The following is a 22222-nucleotide window of genomic DNA, read 5'->3' as shown; positions in this document are numbered from 1 at the left end:
AGTATATAACTTTTATAATATAGGATTGTCACAAGAAAAGGAGTAATATCTCGATTGCTGCAAAAGTATCTTCATATACTGATCTTAATTATGTCACTGCTGACGTTGACTATTGACTTCATTGGATCACTGCCGCTAGTCCGTCATATGACTCAGTCTTCTTTTTTTTTTGGCTTGACCCCAGAGATGATATGGAAAGTGCGAAAGCGGACCTGTGACCGGAACTTCAGGACACGACTTTCTCATAATTAAAAAGTTACTCATACGGAGAAATGAACACAAAATGAATTATTCGTCGAATTTTTCACTTTTCAATGAGTGAGGAGTTGAACAATTCGGGGGTTATACAAGTTCAAAGTTTAGTATATAATTAGGTGTATTTTTCATTATTAGAAATTTTTTCACTTAATTTATAAAGATTTCTTTTAAGGATTATTAACATTCATTGAATAAACTTTAATTCAAATTAATTAGAAGATATATTAGTATAATTACAATGTCTTTCAGAAACGCTTCTATTCGTATGGCTAAGATTGCCTCATCTCGTGGTGCTAAACAAGTTGCTGCTAAGAGAGCTCTTTCTGTTTTAGCTACTCAAGCTTCTAGACCAATGGTTGCTGCTTCCAAACAATCTATGACTCCAATGGCTGTTCGTGGTGTTAAAACCATTAATTTCGGTGGTACTGAAGAAGTTGTTCATGAACGTTCTGACTGGCCAAGAGAAAGATTATTAGAATACTTCAAAAATGATACTTTAGCTTTAATTGGTTATGGTTCTCAAGGTTACGGTCAAGGTTTAAACTTGAGAGACAATGGTTTAAATGTTATCATTGGTGTTAGAAAGAATGGTGCCTCTTGGAAAGCTGCTATTGAAGATGGTTGGGTTCCAGGTGAAAATTTATTTGATGTTACTGAAGCCATTGAAAAGGGTACTTATATCATGAATTTATTATCTGATGCTGCTCAATCTGAAACTTGGAACACTATTAAACCTTTAATTACTAAAGGTAAGACTTTATACTTTTCCCATGGTTTCTCTCCAGTTTTCAAGGAATTAACTCATGTTGAACCACCAAAGGATGTTGATGTTATTTTAGCTGCTCCAAAGGGTTCCGGTAGAACTGTCAGATCTTTATTCAAAGAAGGTAGAGGTATTAACTCTTCTTATGCTGTCTGGAATGATGTCACTGGTAAGGCTGAAGAAAAAGCTATTGCTTTAGCTGTTGCCATTGGTTCTGGTTACGTTTACCAAACTACTTTTGAAAGAGAAGTTAACTCTGATTTATATGGTGAAAGAGGTTGTTTAATGGGTGGTATTCACGGTATGTTCTTAGCTCAATATGAAGTTTTAAGAGAAAACGGACATACTCCATCTGAAGCTTTCAATGAAACTGTTGAAGAAGCTACTCAATCTTTATATCCATTAATTGGTAAATATGGTATGGATTACATGTACGATGCTTGTTCCACTACTGCTAGAAGAGGTGCTTTAGATTGGTACCCAAGATTTAAAGATGCTTTAAAACCTGTCTTTGTTGACTTATATGAATCTGTTAAGAATGGTTCTGAAACTAAGAGATCTTTAGAATTCAACTCTCAAGTTGATTACAGAGAAAGATTAGAAGAAGAATTAGAAGTTATTAGAAACATGGAAATCTGGAGAGTTGGTAAGGAAGTTAGAAAATTACGTCCTGAAAACCAATAGATGGGTTGATCTTCATTATTTAAAAAAACACAAACAATATATCACATATACTTCATAATGGTCTTTCTTGAATGACTTAATGATTTTATCACTCTAATCACTTCAATTCTTTACAATCTTTTTTATTTATTATTTTTACGCTTTTTCGTGTTTTTTTATTATGGGTCTGCTTTTGGTTAATTAAAACAAATAACTTATAAATATTGCATATATATGAACTTACTGTTTGTTGAATAAACATTGTTCTGCCGTTAAAATATTATTATTCTTATAATGTAGGTGTTGTTTTTGTCTTGTGCCTTTAAGAATTTGACAGACAATTTGGCTGACAATTTGTCTAACAATTCCCAAATAGGAAAGGCTGTAAAAAAGAGCGATCCAGATTACCACAATTTTCCTATTTATTTAATCCCCCCCTTAGTTATAACTCTAACTTAATTGTGTATCTAATTCGTAACTATACTTAGAACTATAGCTGTTATGACTGTCGGGAAGAATAAAACAAGAAAGTGGAAAACTAAAAAGGGAGGTAGTAGAAATAGACCCTTTGATAAAAAGGATTGGTTTGGGATTAAAGCTCCTGAAGTATTAGGAGGGGCAATTTTTGGTAGTACACCAGCTAATAGAGGTCATGAAACTGTTAAACAATTAAAGGGAAGAGTTATTGAAGTTAATCTTAATGATTTGATGTCTCAATATCAATCATATAAGAAATTTAAATTAATTATTAATGGAATTAATGGTAAAACTTGTTTAACATCATTTTATGGTATGGAACTTACAAGAGATAAATTAAATTCATTAACTGTTAGAGGTCAATCATTTATTGAAGCAAATTTATCTGTTAAAACAATTGATGATATTTCAATTAGAATATTTGTTTGTACATCACCTAGAAATGTAGTAGTTGGACGTAAAGGTAAACATGCTCAAACATCACAAATTAAACTTATGAGAAATAAGATATTAGAAATAATTAAAGATCATGTAACTCTGTCAACTCTTGATGAATTAGTTAGAGATCTTATGCTTGATACTATAATTAAACAAATTGAAAAGAGTTCAGAAAGAATTTTACCATTATATCATACCCATATTAGAAAAGTTAAATTAATTAAAGGTTTAACAGTTACTGCTAATTTTCAACGTCAAATTAATCACTTTTCAAATATTGAAGATATTGGTGAACCTATTCAATTTAATGAAGGTTTAAATTAATTAAGCTATTCTCGTTTATTTTTGCTACCCGTCGTTCCTCTATCAATGTTGCAATTTCATCATTTCGCATCTTCGCTATTTAAAGGTATATCTATTTTAACATCTATTTATTTATTCATTTATTATACTACTTGATTTGTATACAAAGTACTTATATACAATAACGTATTTGTATACAATTCATATTTGCATATCTGCACATGATTGCCATTATTTGCTGCTAATTTTAAAAAAGTTGAATTGTCACTACGCTTTGTTCCCATTGCCTTTTTCGTATAGCCATTTTGCGAGCATTAATCATTTAGGTAGTTCGAAATTGAGAAATCATAATTAATCAATTATTCTGGAAATATCACTAATAAGTTGATGAATATTTGATTATTTTTTTTATATATTATTGTGATTATCATTATAATTATCATTAGTTTATAACTTTATCAACTATATAGTTTCCCATAATGAGTTCAGGAGTAATAGATGATGAGGAAGATCCATGGTCATACTCATTTCCTGCTTCTAATGATTCATTACCAATAAATAGTTCAAATGAAGTTAATAAAGAAGAAACTGAAAGAAATACTAGTAGTACAAATAGTAGTAATAATTCCAATAAATTAAATAACAGATTATCAGTAGAGAGTAATGGATCAAATTTATATCTTGGAGTTATCAATAATGATAAGAAAATTGATAGTACAATGGATTCAGAATCTCAATTATCATCTAATTCTTCTTTAGAGAAGGCATCAATGGAATTAAGACATAGAAAATTACATATAGTAACTCCAACTTCAAAGGCTTCAAGATCATCATTATCATTACAATCTCCATTTATTCAAAAATCAACTCCGGCTGATCCTAAAACGACAAAGCATGATGCAAATTCAATTATTTCAAAAGATTCAAGTGGTAATGGATTATTTCAAGAATCTATTAGACCAGAAGAATATTTAAGTCCTACTAAATCTGGATTTCTTGGAAATTTACAAGGATTACTGAATTTACCATCTGATTCAACAGTTAATGAACCAAAGGATAATTTAATTTCTTCACCAAAAAGTATTAATGATATTGGATCTCCAAGAGATTCACCAAAGATAATTGCTTATAGAAAATCAAGACGAACAATAAGTGAAGGCAATTATTTACCATCAATTGATACACCAGATAATGTACCAATTGAAAAATTTGATTCAAGATTATATGTTGATGAATTTTTTGCTGATAGTAATTATAGATATGCAGCATTAAAGAGAAATATTGATTTTCATCAACTTTTTAGATCAATTGATTTAACTGATAGATTACTTGAAGATTTTGCTTGTGCATTAAGTCGAGAAATTTTACTTCAAGGTAGAATTTATATTAGTGAAAATTATATATGTTTTAATTCCAATTTATTAGGTTGGGTTACTAGTTTAATTATTCCTATGAATGATATAATTGGATTTGAAAAGAAACATACTGCTGGATTATTTCCTAATGGAATTGCTATAGAAACCAATGAAATTAAACATACTTTTGCAAGTTTTTTATCAAGAGATATGACATTTGATTTTATAGTAAAAGTTTGGGAAGAAAGTACGGGAAGAAAATTAGAATCATCAGAAACTGCCAGTAGTAAGAATGAAAAAATTGATAATCAAAATAATGATAATATAATTAATTCTTCAAATATACCTAATTTAGATATTAATGATCAAAAATGTTTACCAGAAGAATCACCTCGAATTCATAATTATATTATGTCAATTGATGAAAATGAAGCAGAAGAATATTCTGAAGATGAAGATTCTCAAGATGAAGATTCTCAAGAAGAATTTACAGAATATATATCTTCACCAATTGTAGGTACAAGTGAAAATGGTGGATATATTGATCAACATAAAATTACTTCAAAAATATTAAAATTTAAACCTGATTCAAAATATAAAAATTTAGGTCCTGATACTCATTCTCCCACCCAAGTTGGAGATTCATTTACTCCAGAAGATAATGAAATTGAACTTTGTGAAGAAATTATAGATGCTCCATTAGGAATTATATTTGATATAACATTTGGTGAAACTAATACTTCATTTCATCGAAATTTTATAGAAACTCATGATGGTTCAGAACTTTCTGAATATAGTATATTTCAACCTCTGGAAGATGATCCTACTAAATCAGAAAGATCTTATACATATAGAAGAGCTTTAGGATATTCAATTGGACCAAAATCTACTAAATGTGAAGTAACTGAAGTTATTGAACATTTAAATTTTGCTGATTATATTAATATTGTAACAACCACATCGACTCCTGATGTACCCCTGGGGAATTCATTTACAGTAAAGACACGATATTTATTTACTTGGGCAGAAGATAATAAAACTAAATTAAACATGTCATTTTTTATTAAATGGACAGGAACTTCATGGATTAAAGGAGTTATTGAAAAACAATCTTTAGCAGGACAAAAAGCTGTTATTAAAGATTATATTGATGGATTAAAGAAAGAAATTAATCAATGTACAATATTAACTGAAGGTATAATAACTCCTCCTATACCTATTAATGAAGAAATTCGTCCAATTATTTCAACACCAAAAGTTAAGAAAGTTAAAATTAGTAAAGAAAATGTTAATGTTTCAAGTGGAGGAAGTGTTGGATTTATTAAAAATAATCTTATTTATGTTCTTTATTTAATCTTATCATTTTTTGTTTTGTTATTAATTATTCAATTAAGATTATTTAAAGTTGTTAATGAATCTAATGAACTTATTAAGAGTCAAGTATTAATAAATACTCATTTATTATATGCAATACAAGCCATAACACCTTCACAAGCTGATGAAATAATTTATAAATCTAATGATGAAGATCAATTATGGAAATGGGTAGATAAAACATATGGAAAGAAATTAAGTCCAGTTGAAAAAGTGAAATTTTTAACTTATCAATTACAAAATATATATCAAGATGAAGAATCTGATATTACAAATAAACATAAAAACAATAAAAAGATAACCTTTAATGATATAAAAAAGCTGGTTAAAAATTTCAACTATCAAGATTATTTGAATGTTGATGATATTAAAGAAAAGTTACTATAATGAATTTACGAAATCATGATGGTTAATATAAATATAAATATATACATATATACATTAGTTAATTAATTAGGTTGGTATTATTTTGCTTTTGCTATTTACAGGAAATTTTATATACGATATTCAAATTAACAAACTCTTAATTCTCCATCAACTCCTTCAGTTTCTGTACGTTCAATTATATCGACATTTTCAATAGTATGAACAATGATTTTATCATTTTGATCATTTAATTCAAATATGAATATACCAGTAATTACTCTTTCTAGTCGATTATTAACTTTAGTTAACCCTATTAAAGCTGTAGGTAATTGAGATAAAGCCTTAGATATTGAAGGTAAATTTTTTGATAGGCTGCCAGAGCCAACATCTACAGGTTCATTATTATTATTATTATTATTATTATTATTATTATTATTATTATTATTATTATTATTATGATCATCTAATATCTTCATAGTATCCAATTTAGACCATTTATGAGATCCTAATTTTGCATCTGAAGTAGAATGATAAGCTTCATCAGAAGATAAATGTTCACAACCTTCAGCACATGTTGTCCATCTTACATGAATTTTCATTGCTTGAGGATTAATAGTTAATGCATCATTTCCATCATAAATTCTTATAGATTGAATATGAAGTTTAACTTTTGGACTTAATACTAATGATGTAAGAATTAATTGAAGTGCTTTACAAGTTGCATAATAAGTTGTTTGACCCTTTAATGCTGGTAAATAATCTTCATTAAAATGAGTTGGACATATTCTAAGCAGAATATCATTTGAAATTAATGATTTAGGTAAAGATGAATGAAGAATATTTGGAATTAGTTCCTTTAATTGATCAATAACTGAACCTAAATTTGCCTTCTTCTTTTGATTATCTTTATCAGGTTGATTAATTTCACTATTATTATTATTATTATTATTATTATTATTAATTAAATTTTGTTTATGAATAGGTGGAGGACTACTATTCCATTGTGTTATACATTTTTCATACTTAATTAAATCATAATTATCAATATAAGTTATTATTGGATAATTTATAATTGGAATACTTGAATTACTTTTTAATGGTATAATTGGAGATCGTGGTATACATCTATTGGGTAAAATATTTACATGAGATGTTGGACCATACCCTGAAATTCCAATATACCGAGTATGACGTAAGCTACTCTCTCGTATTACTAATGACATAAACTTTTAACTATGGTTATTATTGTTATTAGTGTTTAGGAAGTACTAACTATGATGGGTATGGGTTTAACTTTACTGTGGGTTGATGGGGAAGGCTATATGCACACCATAGTTAATGCATACTAAATTACTACACAATACTATACAATACTATACTATATTACATACTGTATGTCGTACACACTAAACAATTTTCACTACCTGGTATTTGAATTAAGTCAACATTATATCTGAACAACTTGGTAAACCAGCAGAGTTACGGATTCACTTAGTCAATTGTTAAAGACTGCATCAAATACTCCTTGCCAAGGCAAATAGGTCGTGTACATGACACTGTATATGACTTATATGACTTAATATATATGACTTACTATATATGACTTACTATATATGACTTAATACAGTATTACATATACATTGTATATATTATATCTTATATATTATATGAATACTACTGAAGAATTACAAGGTTTCATAGAGAAGTTCTTTAAGTTTATACTCTTCATTAGCTTCAATAATTTCTTCCCAATTACCAATATATTCATCATCTCTAACAACTCCTGGTAAAGTCTTACCATTAGATTGCCTCTTCCATATCTTTTTAGCTTCTTCATCAGTTCCTAAATCACGATATTCAAAATTAATTCCATTGGCTCGTAGTATGACAGTTAATCGATTAGTTCTGGTCATAACTTGCATACCACCAGCTAAAGATGTAAAGATATAAATTGGAAGTGATTCTAAATGTTTTCTAATTTCTTCAGGTGAAACATCTAAATCTTCAAGATCTTCAGTATTAGTCGCGACAACAGGTTCCTTTTCTGTGGAAGATTCAGATTTATCTTCATTAATGCTGAGTCCCTTAACTGAAACTGGTTCTTCTACTGCTTCTTCCTTTTCAACAGGCTCGTCCTTTTCAACAGGCTCGTCCTTTTCAACTGATTCTTCTTCTTTTGTTTCTGGTTCTTCAATCAACTCCTTAGACTCTACTTCTGATTCCTTAGTTTCAGCTTCTTCTGGCTCCTTGGTTTCATCTTCTTCTGTCTCCTTGGACTCAGCTTCTTCTGGCTGCTCCTTGGTTTCAGCTTCTACGGATTCCTCAGTTTCAGCTTCTTTACTTTCAACTTCTTCTGGTTCCTTTTCTTCTGGTTCCTTTTCTTCTGGTTCCTTTTCTTCTGGTTCCTTTGTTTCCTCTTCCTTAGCCTCAGTTACTTCTGGTACTTCCTCAGAAGCTTTCTCATCTTCTTTTTTTGGATGTAAGACATTTTCAACAATACTATCCAAATCTCCAATAGTAGAATAAGGATCATCATTAACTAAAGCTCCTTCTCTAACAAGTTCTTCCGTGTTAGCATCATTCTTTTCATTTTCATGAGAATGATCTACAGCTCTACTTCTTGATCTTGAGATTGATCTTAAATAATTAGTAGAAGAAATTGATCTAGTTGCAACCATATTAGCACTTGGAGCAACAGATTCAGATACAGGACTATCTACATTAAAATTAGTATAATCTCCTGTAGTAACTAAAGAAGGATCTTTAGGTAATTGAGCTAAAGCTTCAGCTTGAGCTTCTGCTTTAGCAACAGATTCACCCATGGTAGGCTTAAAGGCTCTACCTCTTCTATCATCAGTTCCTTCTTCTTCTTGAGTTGTAAAATCAGGAGGTAATTCATATTTAGAAGGTTCTTCTAAATGAGTACTCTTATAAGAATCACCTCTAGCTAAATGAGGTCTATTTGAATTTCTTGATACTGATCTTTCAGTAGTAGCAGCAGATCTTGATCTTGATCTTGATCTATCAGTATGGAAATATGGGGTATGAATTCCACCTTGTGGAGCATTACCATGATCAATTAATGAAGCTCTAATTGGTGATACACCTGATTTTCTTGGAGAATCTGTTCTTCTAAAGGCTTCATTAGAAAGGGCTCCAGTTACTCCAAGATTTGAAGATTTTGGTAATCTTTGAGGATCATAAGATTGAACATTGGCTAATAAAGAATTATGATCTTTAATATCATTATCTAATTGATATTGTGATAAATTTGGAGTAGAATAATCATCACCTTGTTGATAAAAACTTGAAGATGAATTATCTCCAGTTGTAGTTGAATCGATAGGTTTTTCAATTGATTTTCCAGTTTTAATTTCTTCATCCTTTGGTAACTCTTTTAATTTTGATTCTGATTCTGATTCTTCAGTGGTTGGTTTAGTAACAATTTCTGAATCTTCTGGTTTTTCATCTTCTTCTTGAACTGGCTCTTCTGATGGTTCATATTTAACATCTCCCTTAATAGTACCATCTTGATCTAAAAATTTATCAAAATCTTCTTCTGAACCTAAAAGGGCACCTTCATTAATTAATTCATCTAATGAAGCTGAAATATTTTGATTTAAAACAGATGATGATTTTTTTGAAGTTTTGGTTCCAACAGGTGAATGATCTTTGGATGAAGAGTATCTTTCAGGATGAATATAATTATGATGAGGTGAATCATCAGCTGATCTAATTGAAGATCCAACTAAGGCTGGAGATTCCAACTTATCTAATTTATCTAATTGTTCTTCGAAATCCATAATTACGAGTAGAACTTAATGTGGGTTCTTTTTTTTGTTGATTTTTTTGACTGAATCTGTATAACACGTTAATCAACTACTGGGGTCGATTAAGTGGTGGTGTTGTTGCAGTTCGTTGTCGTTGTCAAATTGTTCAGTGATCGGTCCTCCTGCCCGCTCAGTTAATAATTTCGGGCGGTACTAGATTTGGTTTTGTGGAGGTAATTAATTTATTTGAGTAACTGATTGCGATCACATGATTGTTAGTGAATGTGTTTTGGGGTAGTTGTGTAAAGAGATAGATAGAGTTTATTAGAGAGTGTGAATAAGTGTGGGTATATGTGTATAGTATGTTAGTTACAAGATGTTACAATTGGTTACTTTGTACTGTAATTGCGTATACTTTGTAGTTGTATTCCTTGACTATTTCTGGGGAAGTAGTAGTGTCGCAGATAAGATACCTATGTAGACAGAGTGTTCGTTGTCGTCAATATTGTGGTTTCACTAAAGTAAATTAGGCTTATATTGTCATTAATTATTACTTACTCTGTATATCTTAAAATGACTCAATGTCATAGTGTAACTCTCATACATATACTCATAAGTATACTTATACTAATGTGAGAATTCTTATCTATTAGTAAATGGGGATAATTGATTGGACAATGCTCCAGCATGACCTGTGGTCATGTGACGCACGATCTCTAAAAAGAACTGAAACATTCAAAACTCTTAAGCTTTAATAGTCATAACTACATAATTTTATTAGTACTACTTTATTTCCAATGGAAATGAGTCTCCAATACACTACCAATTAACATCATTAATAGACATCGATGGCAAACTCGTAATTATCTGTCACTCCTCGGCATAATCTCGGGGAGCAGCGGACCTGCACACAGACCCCACGAACATTCTAGCACGTTCGCCACTAACAGTGCGAAAATTTTGTATAAAAGGTATGCTATTACTATGGAAGATTAGTGGTAATACATACTTAACTGTAACAATAACATAACAATAATCATAAACAAAATGGCTAGACAAAGAAGATCCGCTCCAGCTCCAAGAACTCAAACCAGATCAGCTCATACTGCTGCTGCTCCAGCTCATTCTGCTCCACAAAGTAGATATCCATCTGCTCATCCAACATCTGCTTCTAATCCAGCTACTCAACAACAAACTCAAACTAGACAACCAGGTATGTTTGCTCAAATGGCTTCTACTGCTGCTGGTGTTGCTGTTGGTTCTGCTGTTGGTCATACTATTGGTGCTGGTATTACTGGATTATTTGGTGGTTCAAGTTCTCAACAAGTTGATGCTCCTCAACAACAAGATGTCGCTCCAATTCAACAATCTAGTCAATATCAACAACAAGCCAGTCATTGTGATGCCGATGCTAGAAACTTCACTAGATGTTTGGAAGACAACAGTGGTAATATGCAAATCTGTGATTACTATTTACAACAATTAAAGGCCTGTCAAGAAGCTTCTCGTCAATATTAGAGTAGTCTCTCATAAAACTAATGCTTTAAAGAAATTAAAGAATTTAGAACATCCCCGTGTAAATATATATATAAAATAGACAGTGTCAACTCTGTGATTTTTTTTAACTAAGAGATTGAAATGAAAAGTTTTTTAGGATTATTTAATACAACTTATTTATTGAAAAGTAACTTTCAAGTGCTTTATCTTTTTATTGAATGTAGATGTAGATGTAGATGTAGATAAATATGATCGTAATAGATAAGAATAACAAAAAAATAATAGGAATTATAAGTGTAACAATATGAATGTTGGTTTATCTATAAAAAGTATGACAAGACTATTTCTTGTTGCTTGAATTACTTGAATAGTAATAATATCCTGCACCACCTAAACCAAGTAATAAAACAGGTACAGTATAACCAGATCCAGAACTTTCAGAACTAGAGCTTTCCGATTTATTAGTTTCAGCTGGACCTGGGGTTGTTTTAGTTGAAGTTGCATTTTGTAAATTATCATGTTCAATATCTTCAACAATCACTTCTTGTTGTTGAATTGGAGTTACCTTATGATCGACTTCATTTTCACCTAAACTAACAACATCACTTTGATTAACATTAGGATTAACTGAACTATGAATATATTTATCACTATTAGCTGGTTTATTTGTGGCATTATTTGCAATGGTTTGTTTAGATGATGCTAATACAGGTTTACTACCTCTATCTTGTAAATATTCTGGTTCAACTTTAACTGATTCACCTCCATGAGTTACATCTGCTATATTACCTTCTACTTTAATAGATGAATTGCTTTCTTCAACGAATAATTCACGTTCTACTTCTTTTAATTTCTCTTGAGCAATATCTTGTTTAATAGCTTCTTTAGTTACTGGGGGAACTTTAGGACTTGCAACTTTAGGAATGAAATCATATTTATATTCCCATTCATTAATTGAAGTTTGAGATGGTAATTTAAATGAATCAATAGTTGATGAATCACCTTTAGCTCCGATTCGGACTGAATTTGAAAAAGTTCTCGATGTTCTACTGATTCTAATTAATGATGAGCTTGATGCTCTTAACAATGAATGTCTAATCATAATAAGCAATTGATCGGTAATTGACTGTTTAAATAACCCTAAATTAAATGGGCTAAGTGATAAGATGAATATTTAAACCAACTAATTAGTAAACTTTGTTTGTCGGTTAATTCAATATGTTAACTATAGAAATGTCGGCCAATTGATTATCGGGGAGGGGGTGAAACTCATAGTTAATTTAGTGACATCGCACGGGACGTTCCGTCACATGATTGCTGCTGCGGATATTTTGTGGGGGAAATCTTCGGCGCATTTTGTATTGGCCGCAAAATCGGAATTACAAGTGTAATAGTATACATAAATAAATAAATAGTACATGTAATATTCTATAGTGTGACTAATGGGTGTTATTTACTGGTCATTCAACAAGTCGTCTAGATATAAGCTCGGAGGTCTCAGTTTCCTTTTTTCTTGTTGTTTTGGTTGTGATTGTGATTGTGATTGTGATTGTAGTTCTGATGTTGAATTTTGGTCTAGTTTACTGTTAGAGATTAATTGTGCATATGAATGATGTGAATTTTGGATAGGTCTCATCTCAATAGCCAGTTCTACATCACTATTATCATTATTTCTTAATAACCCCTCAGCTTCTAGATAATCAAAATCATTGATATTAAGTGAATCTCTACTACCTTGATCTCCATTGTGTGCAGTATAAGGCGATAGTATATTTGAAGTTGGAGAAGATATTGAACTACCCATCATTACACTTTGATCACCTAACGGTATAGCGGGTTGTTGATTATATAATGGTAATTCCAATTGTGATAAACTTCTTCTACCACTAATTGTCTCTAATACGGGACTTATAAACATTGAACCACGATTACTAGCTAATTTACTAGCACTATTATTGCCATTCTTATAAATATTTCCCTGAACTGCATCACGGTAAGTGCGACCTTGTTGACTAGAAGTAGTAATCATTTCATCTAATTGAGCTAAAGAATTATTACGAGATAACTGATAAAATGATGAATTAGATAAATATGACGAATTCTTTTCGAACATAGAAGAATTAGAACTTGTACTATTCCCACCAAATAAACTTCCTCCAAATGATGCACCACCATTGGCAAGATTATGATAATAGATTTCGCGGTCTAATTTAGATCTACGATAGGAAATTAACCAATCTATGATTCCATAAGCAGCAAACAGGACAAATACGAGCCCAATTATGGCACCAACAATAATAAACACGATTCCTTCGGGTAAGCTAGAATTCTGGGTATATGGATTTTTTACTTCAGGAACTTGTACATCAACATTATATACTGTACTAGTTGATAAAGTTGGCATTGCTGGAGCTGGAGGGAGTTTGTCACCTGTTGTAGAAGTATCTGCTCTTTTAGCAAATTCCGTTATTTTAGGAACATTTATATGTAACGTTTTAGTATGCTGGTGTTTATGATGATGATGATGATGACTTACAGTATTGGTCTGAATAACAATCTGTTGAGCAACACATAATGTGGTTACGGCTAGTAATATACTGAGCACCTTCATGATGAATAAATCTTCTATTAGGAACTGTATTTAGAAAGGAATTAAAACAAGGTAAATACAAACAAATAAATAAACGAAACTACTAAATGAATGGACAGTAACAGTGATAGTATCAATACGACCGTATGACTATTCTGAAACCAAAATGAATGACTCTCAGTAGGTGAGGTTATAAGAATAAGAATAAGAATAAGAGAAATATAAATAATTCGACCCTGAATCTAATTATGAGCCGTATAGAATTATATATACAAGTGAGTCTTGAGATCGTAGTTTATTTTTTGAATATGTACATTTCATGTTAATTTACGAAAGACACAAAAGTAGTATGTATCCTCATCGGGGATCGTTTACAGATACCAAGCTTATAGTAGAGAAATTTGTAATAGAATGGTATGGATTTGTTACATAAATTATTACCTATTCCATTGACGATTACTTATTGGGTTATTACAGTTAGAGTATATTAAGTATCTTATCAACCATACAACTCATGATCGCACAGTGACTTACTGGCGATTGCAGGGGATGGCAGAATGTGTGTCAAACATGGCTGTAATTCACCTGAATCATGTAAGGAGTGGTGTGCGAATGCCAAACAAAACGAATAATAATAATGTATGTGAGAGCGCGCTTTATTTAGAGTTAGTATTACAATAACACCACGACGCGTTGATCAGAAACAATAACATTGGAACAATGCCAAGAACAATTTACTATAGAAGGGTCAAGTGTAAATTTTAATTTTTAAATTTATATATTTATTTTCTTCTATGTTATACAGGGTGTTTCCATTAATAATAATAATAATATATTTATTTATTTATTTCGTAGAGGGGTGTCTTCCCATGAGCTTAACCACATTAAAATCTCCAATCCTTATCAGCAGATTCTATAGCCCAAGTAAACTTTTCTCTCAAGGTTTTTGTAAATAACTTTTCTATTGGAACATCATATTTCTTAGAAAACATTACTGTTAATCGAGGATCAATATAATTCATTTTAGATGTACCCAAAGAAACTTCAGAATTATCTTCTTTATCCTTTAATTGTAATGTAGTATTAAGAATTCTAGTTTCTATAGTTTCTATTTGTTGTTTCAATTTTTCAACCGTAACAGTTTTCCTCATAACTGGTTTACCAGTTTTTAATTCCTTCTTATAATCATCTTCCAATTCTTTAATTTTATCTAATTTTTCCTTAATTGAATCGGATTTCTCAGTCAATAAAGGTTCATTCTCTGATTTTAATTTCTCATTATCTCGAACCATTTTCTTTAATACTTGTTCACGTTGTCTAGTAATTACTAAATCATGAATATATTCTTCATCTTCTTTGATTAAATCTTCAATTTCTTCAAAGTACTTTTTATCTTTCTTCTTTAAATTTGGTTCTAATAATAAAATCATCTTTTTCAATCTAATCTTTTGCCATAAGAATTCTTTCAATTTATCATTAATTTTTTGAACAGTATTTCCATGACTCTTTGAAACTGTACGCTGATGATTACATAAGATAGCAACTGTTCTATTAGCAGCATTAAATTTAACAAGTTTTTCAGCTACTGTTCCTTCATTGGGTATTAAATCTAATTGATCTTGCATGGTTTTTGAAGCATTATAAGTACGGAATACTTTAGCTGTTAAACCCTTCATATAATTCTGTAATTGTTTATTTAAAATTGATGGATTTATTCTATCAAATAAATCATCACCTGGTCCTTTTGGACTCTTCTTAAAAATTCTTAAATTTTTGAAAACTTGTTTATCTACTTCAACTTCTTGATAAAATCTAATAGAATCTTTACCAAGAAAATCAAATACAACAATATTAGGTGGTTTTAATGTTATATGTTCAAATCTTAATGAACAACAACCAACAGTATCAGCTTCATCATCACCTTTTTCACCTCCAGCTCTTAAAGCAAATTTATCAATTAAATAAGTAGCACTAGCTAATTGACGTTCTTGCATTAATTCACTTTTTAAATTCTTAGTATAATCTTTTCTAATAGCATCAACATAATTTTTTAAATTTCTGGCCGTTTCAAACTTTTTAAAATCTGATTGACCCTTAATAGATGAACTTGCAGCAAATCTAACATATTTTAAATTGTCTGCAATATTTTCTTTCCACATTGCTAACCAAGTAACAGTATTATCATGCCTGATTTCACCCCATTCATGACCAGGAGGTGGAGGTGGAACTTTAGCATCCTTAGATAAATTTAAAGTAACATTCTCAGGAAAGACTCTTCTTTTTAATTTACCAGTCTTTGGATGAGCCCCTCTACCTCTAAATAAACCAGGAGGTTCAACCCTAAAATTCCCTACTAATTCAGCTCTACCATTTAAATAACAAGTTTTATAAGGTTCTTCTAATTTTTCCTTTTCTTCTTTAATTCTTTTCTTTTCATCCTTACTAAGACCCTTCTTTTCTTCTCTTAATTGTTCAAAATGGGCATACATTTTACTAAAATCACATTGATCAAATGAAACAATCGTAGAACGTAATTGATCATCTTTAGTTTCTTTAATGACTTGAAGGAAATCTTCAAAGAAATTTTTCTGAAATACTTCATTTTTTGCATGATCAGTCTCTAACATAGCAGCATAGAATCCTGCTACTTCTTCAGCAGTTGGTGGTAAATCTATAGGTTTACCAGAGTACCATAATTTCACATGGGAAGGTAAAGGTTCATACTCAGGAGGAAATAACACCCCATTATGTTCTAATGAATCCCATTTAACTTCACCATCCAAATCCTCAGCTTCCCACCACTTATAAGTTTCTTCATCTTCTTGTTCTTCTGGTTGTTGCGATTGAGATGGTGTATCTTCTTTCTCTTCCTTTTTGACCTTGGAAATTTTGACTTTGCCTTTGTCTTTGTCTTTGTCGTCATCTTTCTTCACAGCCTTTTTTGAAGCAGTTGTGGATTTCTTTGTAGGAGAAGTCGTAGACTTTTTCACAGTAGCTTTTTTCGGAGTTATTGGTTCTTCTTTAACATCCTTTTTAGAAGTTCCATTTTTAGAAGTTGATTTCGACTTTGGTTCAGTCTTTCTCTTTTTCAAAGGTGATGAAGCAGGAGGTGTCGCTATTCTCTTACTTAAAGGAACATCATCATCATCATCCGAAGAATTGATCTTCTTTCGTTTTTTACCATTACCATTAAGCGATGCTTTATTTCTTTTTGATAAAGCAATGTCGTCGTCGGATGATGAGTCCAGCATTATTTTGAATGAACTTTTAGCTAAATTAGATGGACTAATTGAGTCAGACTTTCGTGAATCTAACAAAGTTGATGTTATGCTTCTAGATTGATTATTGTTTCTCAACGTTCGAGAGTTGATACTACTGAAATACGATTTGTTAACAAATAGTATATATGACGACTGTTTAGATAATTCTCGCTTCCAAATTCCTGGAATTACTTTCTGAACAAATACCAAAACCAAAATCTTTACTAATTACAGATTTGGTTATTTTATTAGAAAATGTTATAAAATTGATAGAAGTGGTTGAGACCAAAAAAAAAGAATTTTGAATTTCTGATAATCTCCGACAGTTTTATTCCAATGAAATATGTGTCTTTCTGTTCAATAACTTAGTTCAGTTGTTTTTTATTCGTTACGGTTGTCCACACCAAGTCTAAGAAGTTTAATTATTACCAGTAGATGAACTTGTTCAATCCATCTTGAGCTATTTTTTCGTTGTCGCACTACGTGACAATTTTGTGTTTGTGCCAAAATAAGACGCGCAATCTTCTTATATAGCGACATTAAACTTCCATGATTGTATGGCATACAAGTAGTATGAATATACATGCGAATGTAATGGTTTACCTTCTTTACCTTCTTGTACTACATTAATTAGCTATGGTTCTGGTCCATTTTCTGTATAGCTGCGACATTACTGTGGGTACATTGGGTAATGGTCCTGGACTGGTCTAGGAGCCTCTCTAACGTCATAATAAACAATTGTTCAGTACTTCTATCCATCTTGGTCAACGTATGCAGTGTTCAAGCTACTATTATTCTTCTCCACGATTCTAACACATGTTGTTTCTCAAATACCTCTACATCTAAATTAGTTCAATACATATCCAATGTGATTGGAAATAGGTTTTTGTCAGAATAAGGTACCCACTTCATTTTAGTAAAACATATTTCAGTAAATTATTATTGAGTCAGAACTTAATATATTAAGAGATTAGACTTCGAAAGCACACGACTTATTTTCATATGTGGGGCTTGAATTTACAATCCCATTAGAATTACATAGATGGAGTTAGTGAACTATTGATACATAAAAGAAGAAAGAATGAGACGCATATACACCAAGCGAGGCAGACCACTGGGAAAATGGGCGGCATTTACCTATCTTGGTTATGATTCCGCTCTCATTTTCTTTTTTTTTTGCGACATCTCGTTCTCGATTGTACTTAGTGGATGAGGATGTAACCAAGCTGTAACTCAAGATCCTTCACGGTAGTCCTTTCCTTTAAAATCAACCAAGCTCAATCCCTAAAGAGCAGTAGAACCCCTTTATCTTATCTTAACCATTTGTTGAATTATGGGGTAATGGAGATAAGAATTTAGTATACCCAACATAAAGTTTATTACTATTTCTATTACTATTACTATTACTATTTCTAATTCTATTTCATTTCTTCTCCAAAACCATTTCTCGAGTCAAGAACAAAGTTAATCGATATCATATTGTTACATTTAGAAATTTGCTTATTTACGAACTTTCCAAAAACATTTTTTTTGAAGAATAAGCATCTGTGATGTTACCCCTATGACGTTACCCTTACTAAATAATGATGTCTATAAATTAATAAGCCAAGCATATAGTGAAGTGTACTACTAAATAGTGAAGTTTAGTAAATAATAGTAAATGGACCTATAAAGTCTATAATGTCTATAAGGTCTATAAAGTCTATAATGTCTATAAGGTTTATAAAGTCTATAATAATGTCTATAATTGGTGCGCTTAAAAGTTAATAAACTTAGCTATGTTCAACAGGCCCACGCTTAATACTATAGCTTAATAATATAATCAGAACATTTTATGTATAATTGAATTGTTGTTTTGCTTAAACGATGACAGAAGTGTAAGGTTAAGTAATGAATGAAAAATTTTCTTATTGTCTGTTGCAAATATTATTTTAAACTTTCATTATATTTTTCGCTTGATTGGCGGCTTAGGGGGCTGGATCTTTGCTGCTTAATTTTGAAGTATTTCTCCAGCTGTCAATTATTAAGAGCCATTCGAGTAGTGCATGTATCCTTAATAATTTTATTTTTTAATAATAATAAACTAATTATTTTAGAAGTCAATTGATAATTACATGTGTCTATGTTAACATAAGTTATGTCAATAATGTTGTCTTCCTACGAGATACCAAGAACAGAAAAATCTTTTTTTTCATAGGGCATTTTCGTTAGAAGTTAAAGTTTCTTTTTTTTTAATGACCGGTGAATTAGATTCTACGCGGCATTTACACTTCAAAATATTCTGCAAGGCATCTCATCGCGAATAAAAGATCCTATTAACAACCAAGTTACGAATTGCCTTAAAGTATAAAATGCCGTTGTTTAAATTACTGCATTTAAAGGCAATCAACTCCTTCTTATAATGGGGGTTCTATGGTTAGTGTTATTACCCCAAATAAGGTGATTTGCCGCTGATAAGTACGATACTGTCCGTAGATTTATGCGGAGGCAATTAATCTAATGCTTATTCAAGCTTGGTTTGCGCCCTGCTTTTTTATCAACATGAGTCAACTAGGAATTCATGCCGTCTATTTCTAGGTTTATTATCGAAACCAATTTCGTATTAGAGCTAATTGTTTTTACGCACGATTTTAAATAAGTAATTAATATTGCGTAAATAACATTTTCATCACCTCCCTATGTCTTAAGCAATTGGTTTAATAGACCCTAGCAAATTTGTATAAATATAATAGAAGGCAGCAGCATCACTACTAGAAATAGTGAAGTCACCTATATAAAGATAAAAAATTAGACGTATTATTTTAGATAGGGCAGAATCATAAATTTCTTTTTTTTTAGCTTTTTTTTTTCTTTGTTCCTTTTTTCTTCATTTTGAGCAATATCCAATACTTGAAACTTGTATAAGTATTGATTGATTTCCTGATATCCACATAATGAATAAGGTTTATTATAGTCCATCCTTGTGAAAATATATTTTTCTTTAATACCAATTGAGTATTGGTATTTCCTTTATCTTTTCTTGTTAAAGAGGTTACTAAATAATATTATTACCCCCTAACAATGTCTTTCAGTGAAAAAGTTGCAACTTCGAGTTCCAACGCTAAAAGCTCAAACATAGAAAAGTCTTCAGACTTCATAGGAGCAGATTCAATTGAAGAAGAAACTGCATTACAACATGTTGAAGTTAAAAGATCTTTGAACGCCAGAATGATCTCAATGATTGCCATTGGTGGTACTATTGGTACAGGTCTTTTTATCTCTACTGGTGGTACATTAGCCGATGCCGGTCCAGTTTCTGCATTGATTTCATTTTTATTCATGACTTCTTTAGCATTCTCCGTTACTCAATCCATTGGGGAGATGGCTACATTAATTCCATGTTCTGGTTCTTTCAATCAATTCGTTGCTAGATGGTGTTCTCCAGCTTTAGGTGCTGCTAATGGTTGAAATTATTGGTTTTCTTGGGCCATTACTTTTGCTTTAGAATTATCTGTTGTCGGTCAAGTCATTCAAATGTGGACTGATGCTGTTCCTTTAGCTGCATGGATTTCTATCTTTTTCGTCATTTTGACTGTATTTAATCTCTTCCCAGTTAAGTATTATGGTGAAGTTGAATTCTGGATTGCCTTCATGAAGGTTATCGCTGTTGTTGGTTGGTTATTGTATGCTTTCATCATGGTTTGTGGAGCTGGTAAAACTGGTCCAGTCGGTTTCAGATACTGGAGAAACCCTGGTCCTTGGGGTCCAGGTATTTTAGTTGAAAATATCAACACTGCTAGATTTTTAGGTTGGTTATCTTCCTTAATTAATGCTGCTTTCACATTTCAAGGTACTGAATTGGTGGGTATTTCAGCTGGTGAATCAGCTAATCCAAGAAAGACTGTCCCTTCTGCTATCAGAAAAGTCTTATTTAGAATCTTGGTTTTCTACGTCTTGTGTATGCTCTTTATTGGTTTATTGGTTCCATACGATGATCCAAAATTAGCTGCTAATGGTTACTATACTGCTTCCTCTCCATTCATTGTTGCCATGTTAAATTCAGGTACCAAAGTTTTACCAGATATCTTCAATGCTGTCATTTTAATTACCATTATTTCTGCAGGTAACTCTAACGTCTATTGTGGTTCAAGAATTCTTTATGGTTTAGCTGAAGCTAAAGTTGCACCTGCTTTTTTGAAGAAAACTACTAAACATGGTGTCCCATATGTTGCAGTTTTATTCACTGCTGCTTTTGGTTCTTTAGGTTACTTAGCTTGTTCAAGTCAAGGTAATAATGCTTTCAATTGGTTATTAAACATCACTGCTACTGCCGGTTTAATTGCTTGGGGTTGGATTAGTTACACACATATTAGATTCATGAGAATCTTAAAGTCAAGAGGTATCTCTAGAGACTCTTTACCATTCAAGGCTATGTTCATGCCATGGGGTGCTTATTATGCTGCTATTTCTATCTTTATCCTTGTCTTCATTCAAGGTTTCCAAGCTTTCTGGTCCATCAATGCTAGCAAATTCTTTACTGCTTACGTTTCCATTATTCTTTTTGTTGTTTCTTTTGTATTTTTCCACTTTTACTTCAATGGATTTGGTGCTAAGGCTTGGAAATGGTCTACAGTATTTATCCCATTAGATGAATGTGATATTGATTCTGGTGTTAGAGAAATTGATGATTTGGTCTGGGAAGAAGAACCTCCAAAGAACATCTGGGAAAAATTCTGGAACTGGTTAGCTTAAAGCAGTTCCTTTTCTATATTTCACATTTTACTTTCTTAATCGCATTATTCATTTATTTCTTAGTCATTATCATTAATTTTTTTAATTTTATTTTGGGCATTTTTCATTTATTTTTGTATTGCATTATAATATATTTTTAACTTTTATTCACCTCAATGTAAGTCCTCACCTTAATGTAAGCCTTTTGGATTCCGGATTAAGCTAACAGTTCAGAATACAGTCATTATGACTCTATTTATCAGCGACACAAAGTTTATACAGAAGTTTTTGCATGATAACATGATTTCTAAATATTTTTTATTTGTACCTATTTGAGTAATAATAATACTAAATAATACTATTCTAATAATAATAATAATAATAATAAAAGTAAATAT

The 22222-nt window shown here is 31.2% G+C and overlaps 10 protein-coding genes across 10 annotated transcripts; 5 read left to right on the top strand and 5 right to left on the bottom strand. All coding sequences in view use genetic code 12, as the record gives it.

The window, feature by feature from the left end:
* Positions 1–284: 284 nt before the first annotated feature.
* ILV5 (ketol-acid reductoisomerase) lies at positions 285–1963 on the top strand. Its single transcript, XM_064881197.1, has one exon. It carries the CDS (start codon positions 497–499, stop codon positions 1703–1705), a length of 1209 nt encoding a protein of 402 aa, XP_064739559.1. The 5' UTR covers positions 285–496; the 3' UTR covers positions 1706–1963.
* RJT21DRAFT_103553 (eS1 family ribosomal protein) lies at positions 1964–3244 on the top strand. Its single transcript, XM_064879770.1, has one exon. It carries the CDS (start codon positions 2186–2188, stop codon positions 2921–2923), a length of 738 nt encoding a protein of 245 aa, XP_064739558.1. The 5' UTR covers positions 1964–2185; the 3' UTR covers positions 2924–3244.
* On the top strand, positions 3230–6018 carry RJT21DRAFT_138608 (uncharacterized protein; the record flags this gene model as incomplete). The annotated part of the gene is made up of 1 exon (XM_064883322.1): positions 3230–6018. The coding sequence occupies exon 1, from the start codon at positions 3382–3384 to the stop codon at positions 6016–6018; it is 2637 nt and encodes an 878-aa protein (XP_064739557.1). The 5' UTR covers positions 3230–3381.
* Positions 6012–7618, bottom strand: RJT21DRAFT_118889 (uncharacterized protein). Its single transcript, XM_064881196.1, has one exon. The coding sequence runs from the start codon at positions 7218–7220 to the stop codon at positions 6144–6146; it is 1077 nt and encodes a 358-aa protein (XP_064739556.1). The 5' UTR covers positions 7221–7618; the 3' UTR covers positions 6012–6143.
* A 22-nt stretch (positions 7619–7640) lies between these two features.
* Positions 7641–10146, bottom strand: RJT21DRAFT_21806 (uncharacterized protein). The gene has a single exon (XM_064883785.1). It carries the CDS (start codon positions 9798–9800, stop codon positions 7683–7685), a length of 2118 nt encoding a protein of 705 aa, XP_064739555.1. The 5' UTR covers positions 9801–10146; the 3' UTR covers positions 7641–7682.
* A 620-nt stretch (positions 10147–10766) lies between these two features.
* Positions 10767–11583, top strand: RJT21DRAFT_118884 (uncharacterized protein). The gene has a single exon (XM_064881195.1). The coding sequence runs from the start codon at positions 10815–10817 to the stop codon at positions 11283–11285; it is 471 nt and encodes a 156-aa protein (XP_064739554.1). The 5' UTR covers positions 10767–10814; the 3' UTR covers positions 11286–11583.
* RJT21DRAFT_21814 (uncharacterized protein) lies at positions 11445–12487 on the bottom strand. The gene has a single exon (XM_064883786.1). It carries the CDS (start codon positions 12364–12366, stop codon positions 11605–11607), a length of 762 nt encoding a protein of 253 aa, XP_064739553.1. The 5' UTR covers positions 12367–12487; the 3' UTR covers positions 11445–11604.
* Positions 12488–12708: 221 nt separating this feature from the next.
* RJT21DRAFT_118882 (pheromone-regulated protein) lies at positions 12709–14134 on the bottom strand. The gene has a single exon (XM_064881194.1). It carries the CDS (start codon positions 13873–13875, stop codon positions 12718–12720), a length of 1158 nt encoding a protein of 385 aa, XP_064739552.1. The 5' UTR covers positions 13876–14134; the 3' UTR covers positions 12709–12717.
* Positions 14135–14614: 480 nt separating this feature from the next.
* On the bottom strand, positions 14615–17565 carry TOP1 (DNA topoisomerase 1). Its single transcript, XM_064883784.1, has one exon. It carries the CDS (start codon positions 17103–17105, stop codon positions 14739–14741), a length of 2367 nt encoding a protein of 788 aa, XP_064739551.1. The 5' UTR covers positions 17106–17565; the 3' UTR covers positions 14615–14738.
* Positions 17566–20174: 2609 nt separating this feature from the next.
* CAN1 (Can1p) lies at positions 20175–22100 on the top strand (the record flags this gene model as incomplete). The annotated part of the gene is made up of 2 exons (XM_064883236.1): positions 20175–20556; positions 20599–22100. 2 exons carry the CDS (start codon positions 20175–20177, stop codon positions 21843–21845), a joined length of 1629 nt encoding a protein of 542 aa, XP_064739550.1. The 3' UTR covers positions 21846–22100.
* Positions 22101–22222: the final 122 nt, after the last annotated feature.

The sequence above is a fragment of the Scheffersomyces amazonensis genome (assembly GCF_036850825.1).
Source record: "Scheffersomyces amazonensis strain UFMG-HMD-26.3 chromosome Unknown RJT21scaffold_2, whole genome shotgun sequence".
Taxonomy (NCBI): Eukaryota; Fungi; Ascomycota; class Pichiomycetes; order Serinales; family Debaryomycetaceae; genus Scheffersomyces; species Scheffersomyces amazonensis.
The sequence above is the reverse complement of the archived record's forward strand: the minus strand, read 5'-3'. Positions and strand labels throughout refer to the sequence as shown.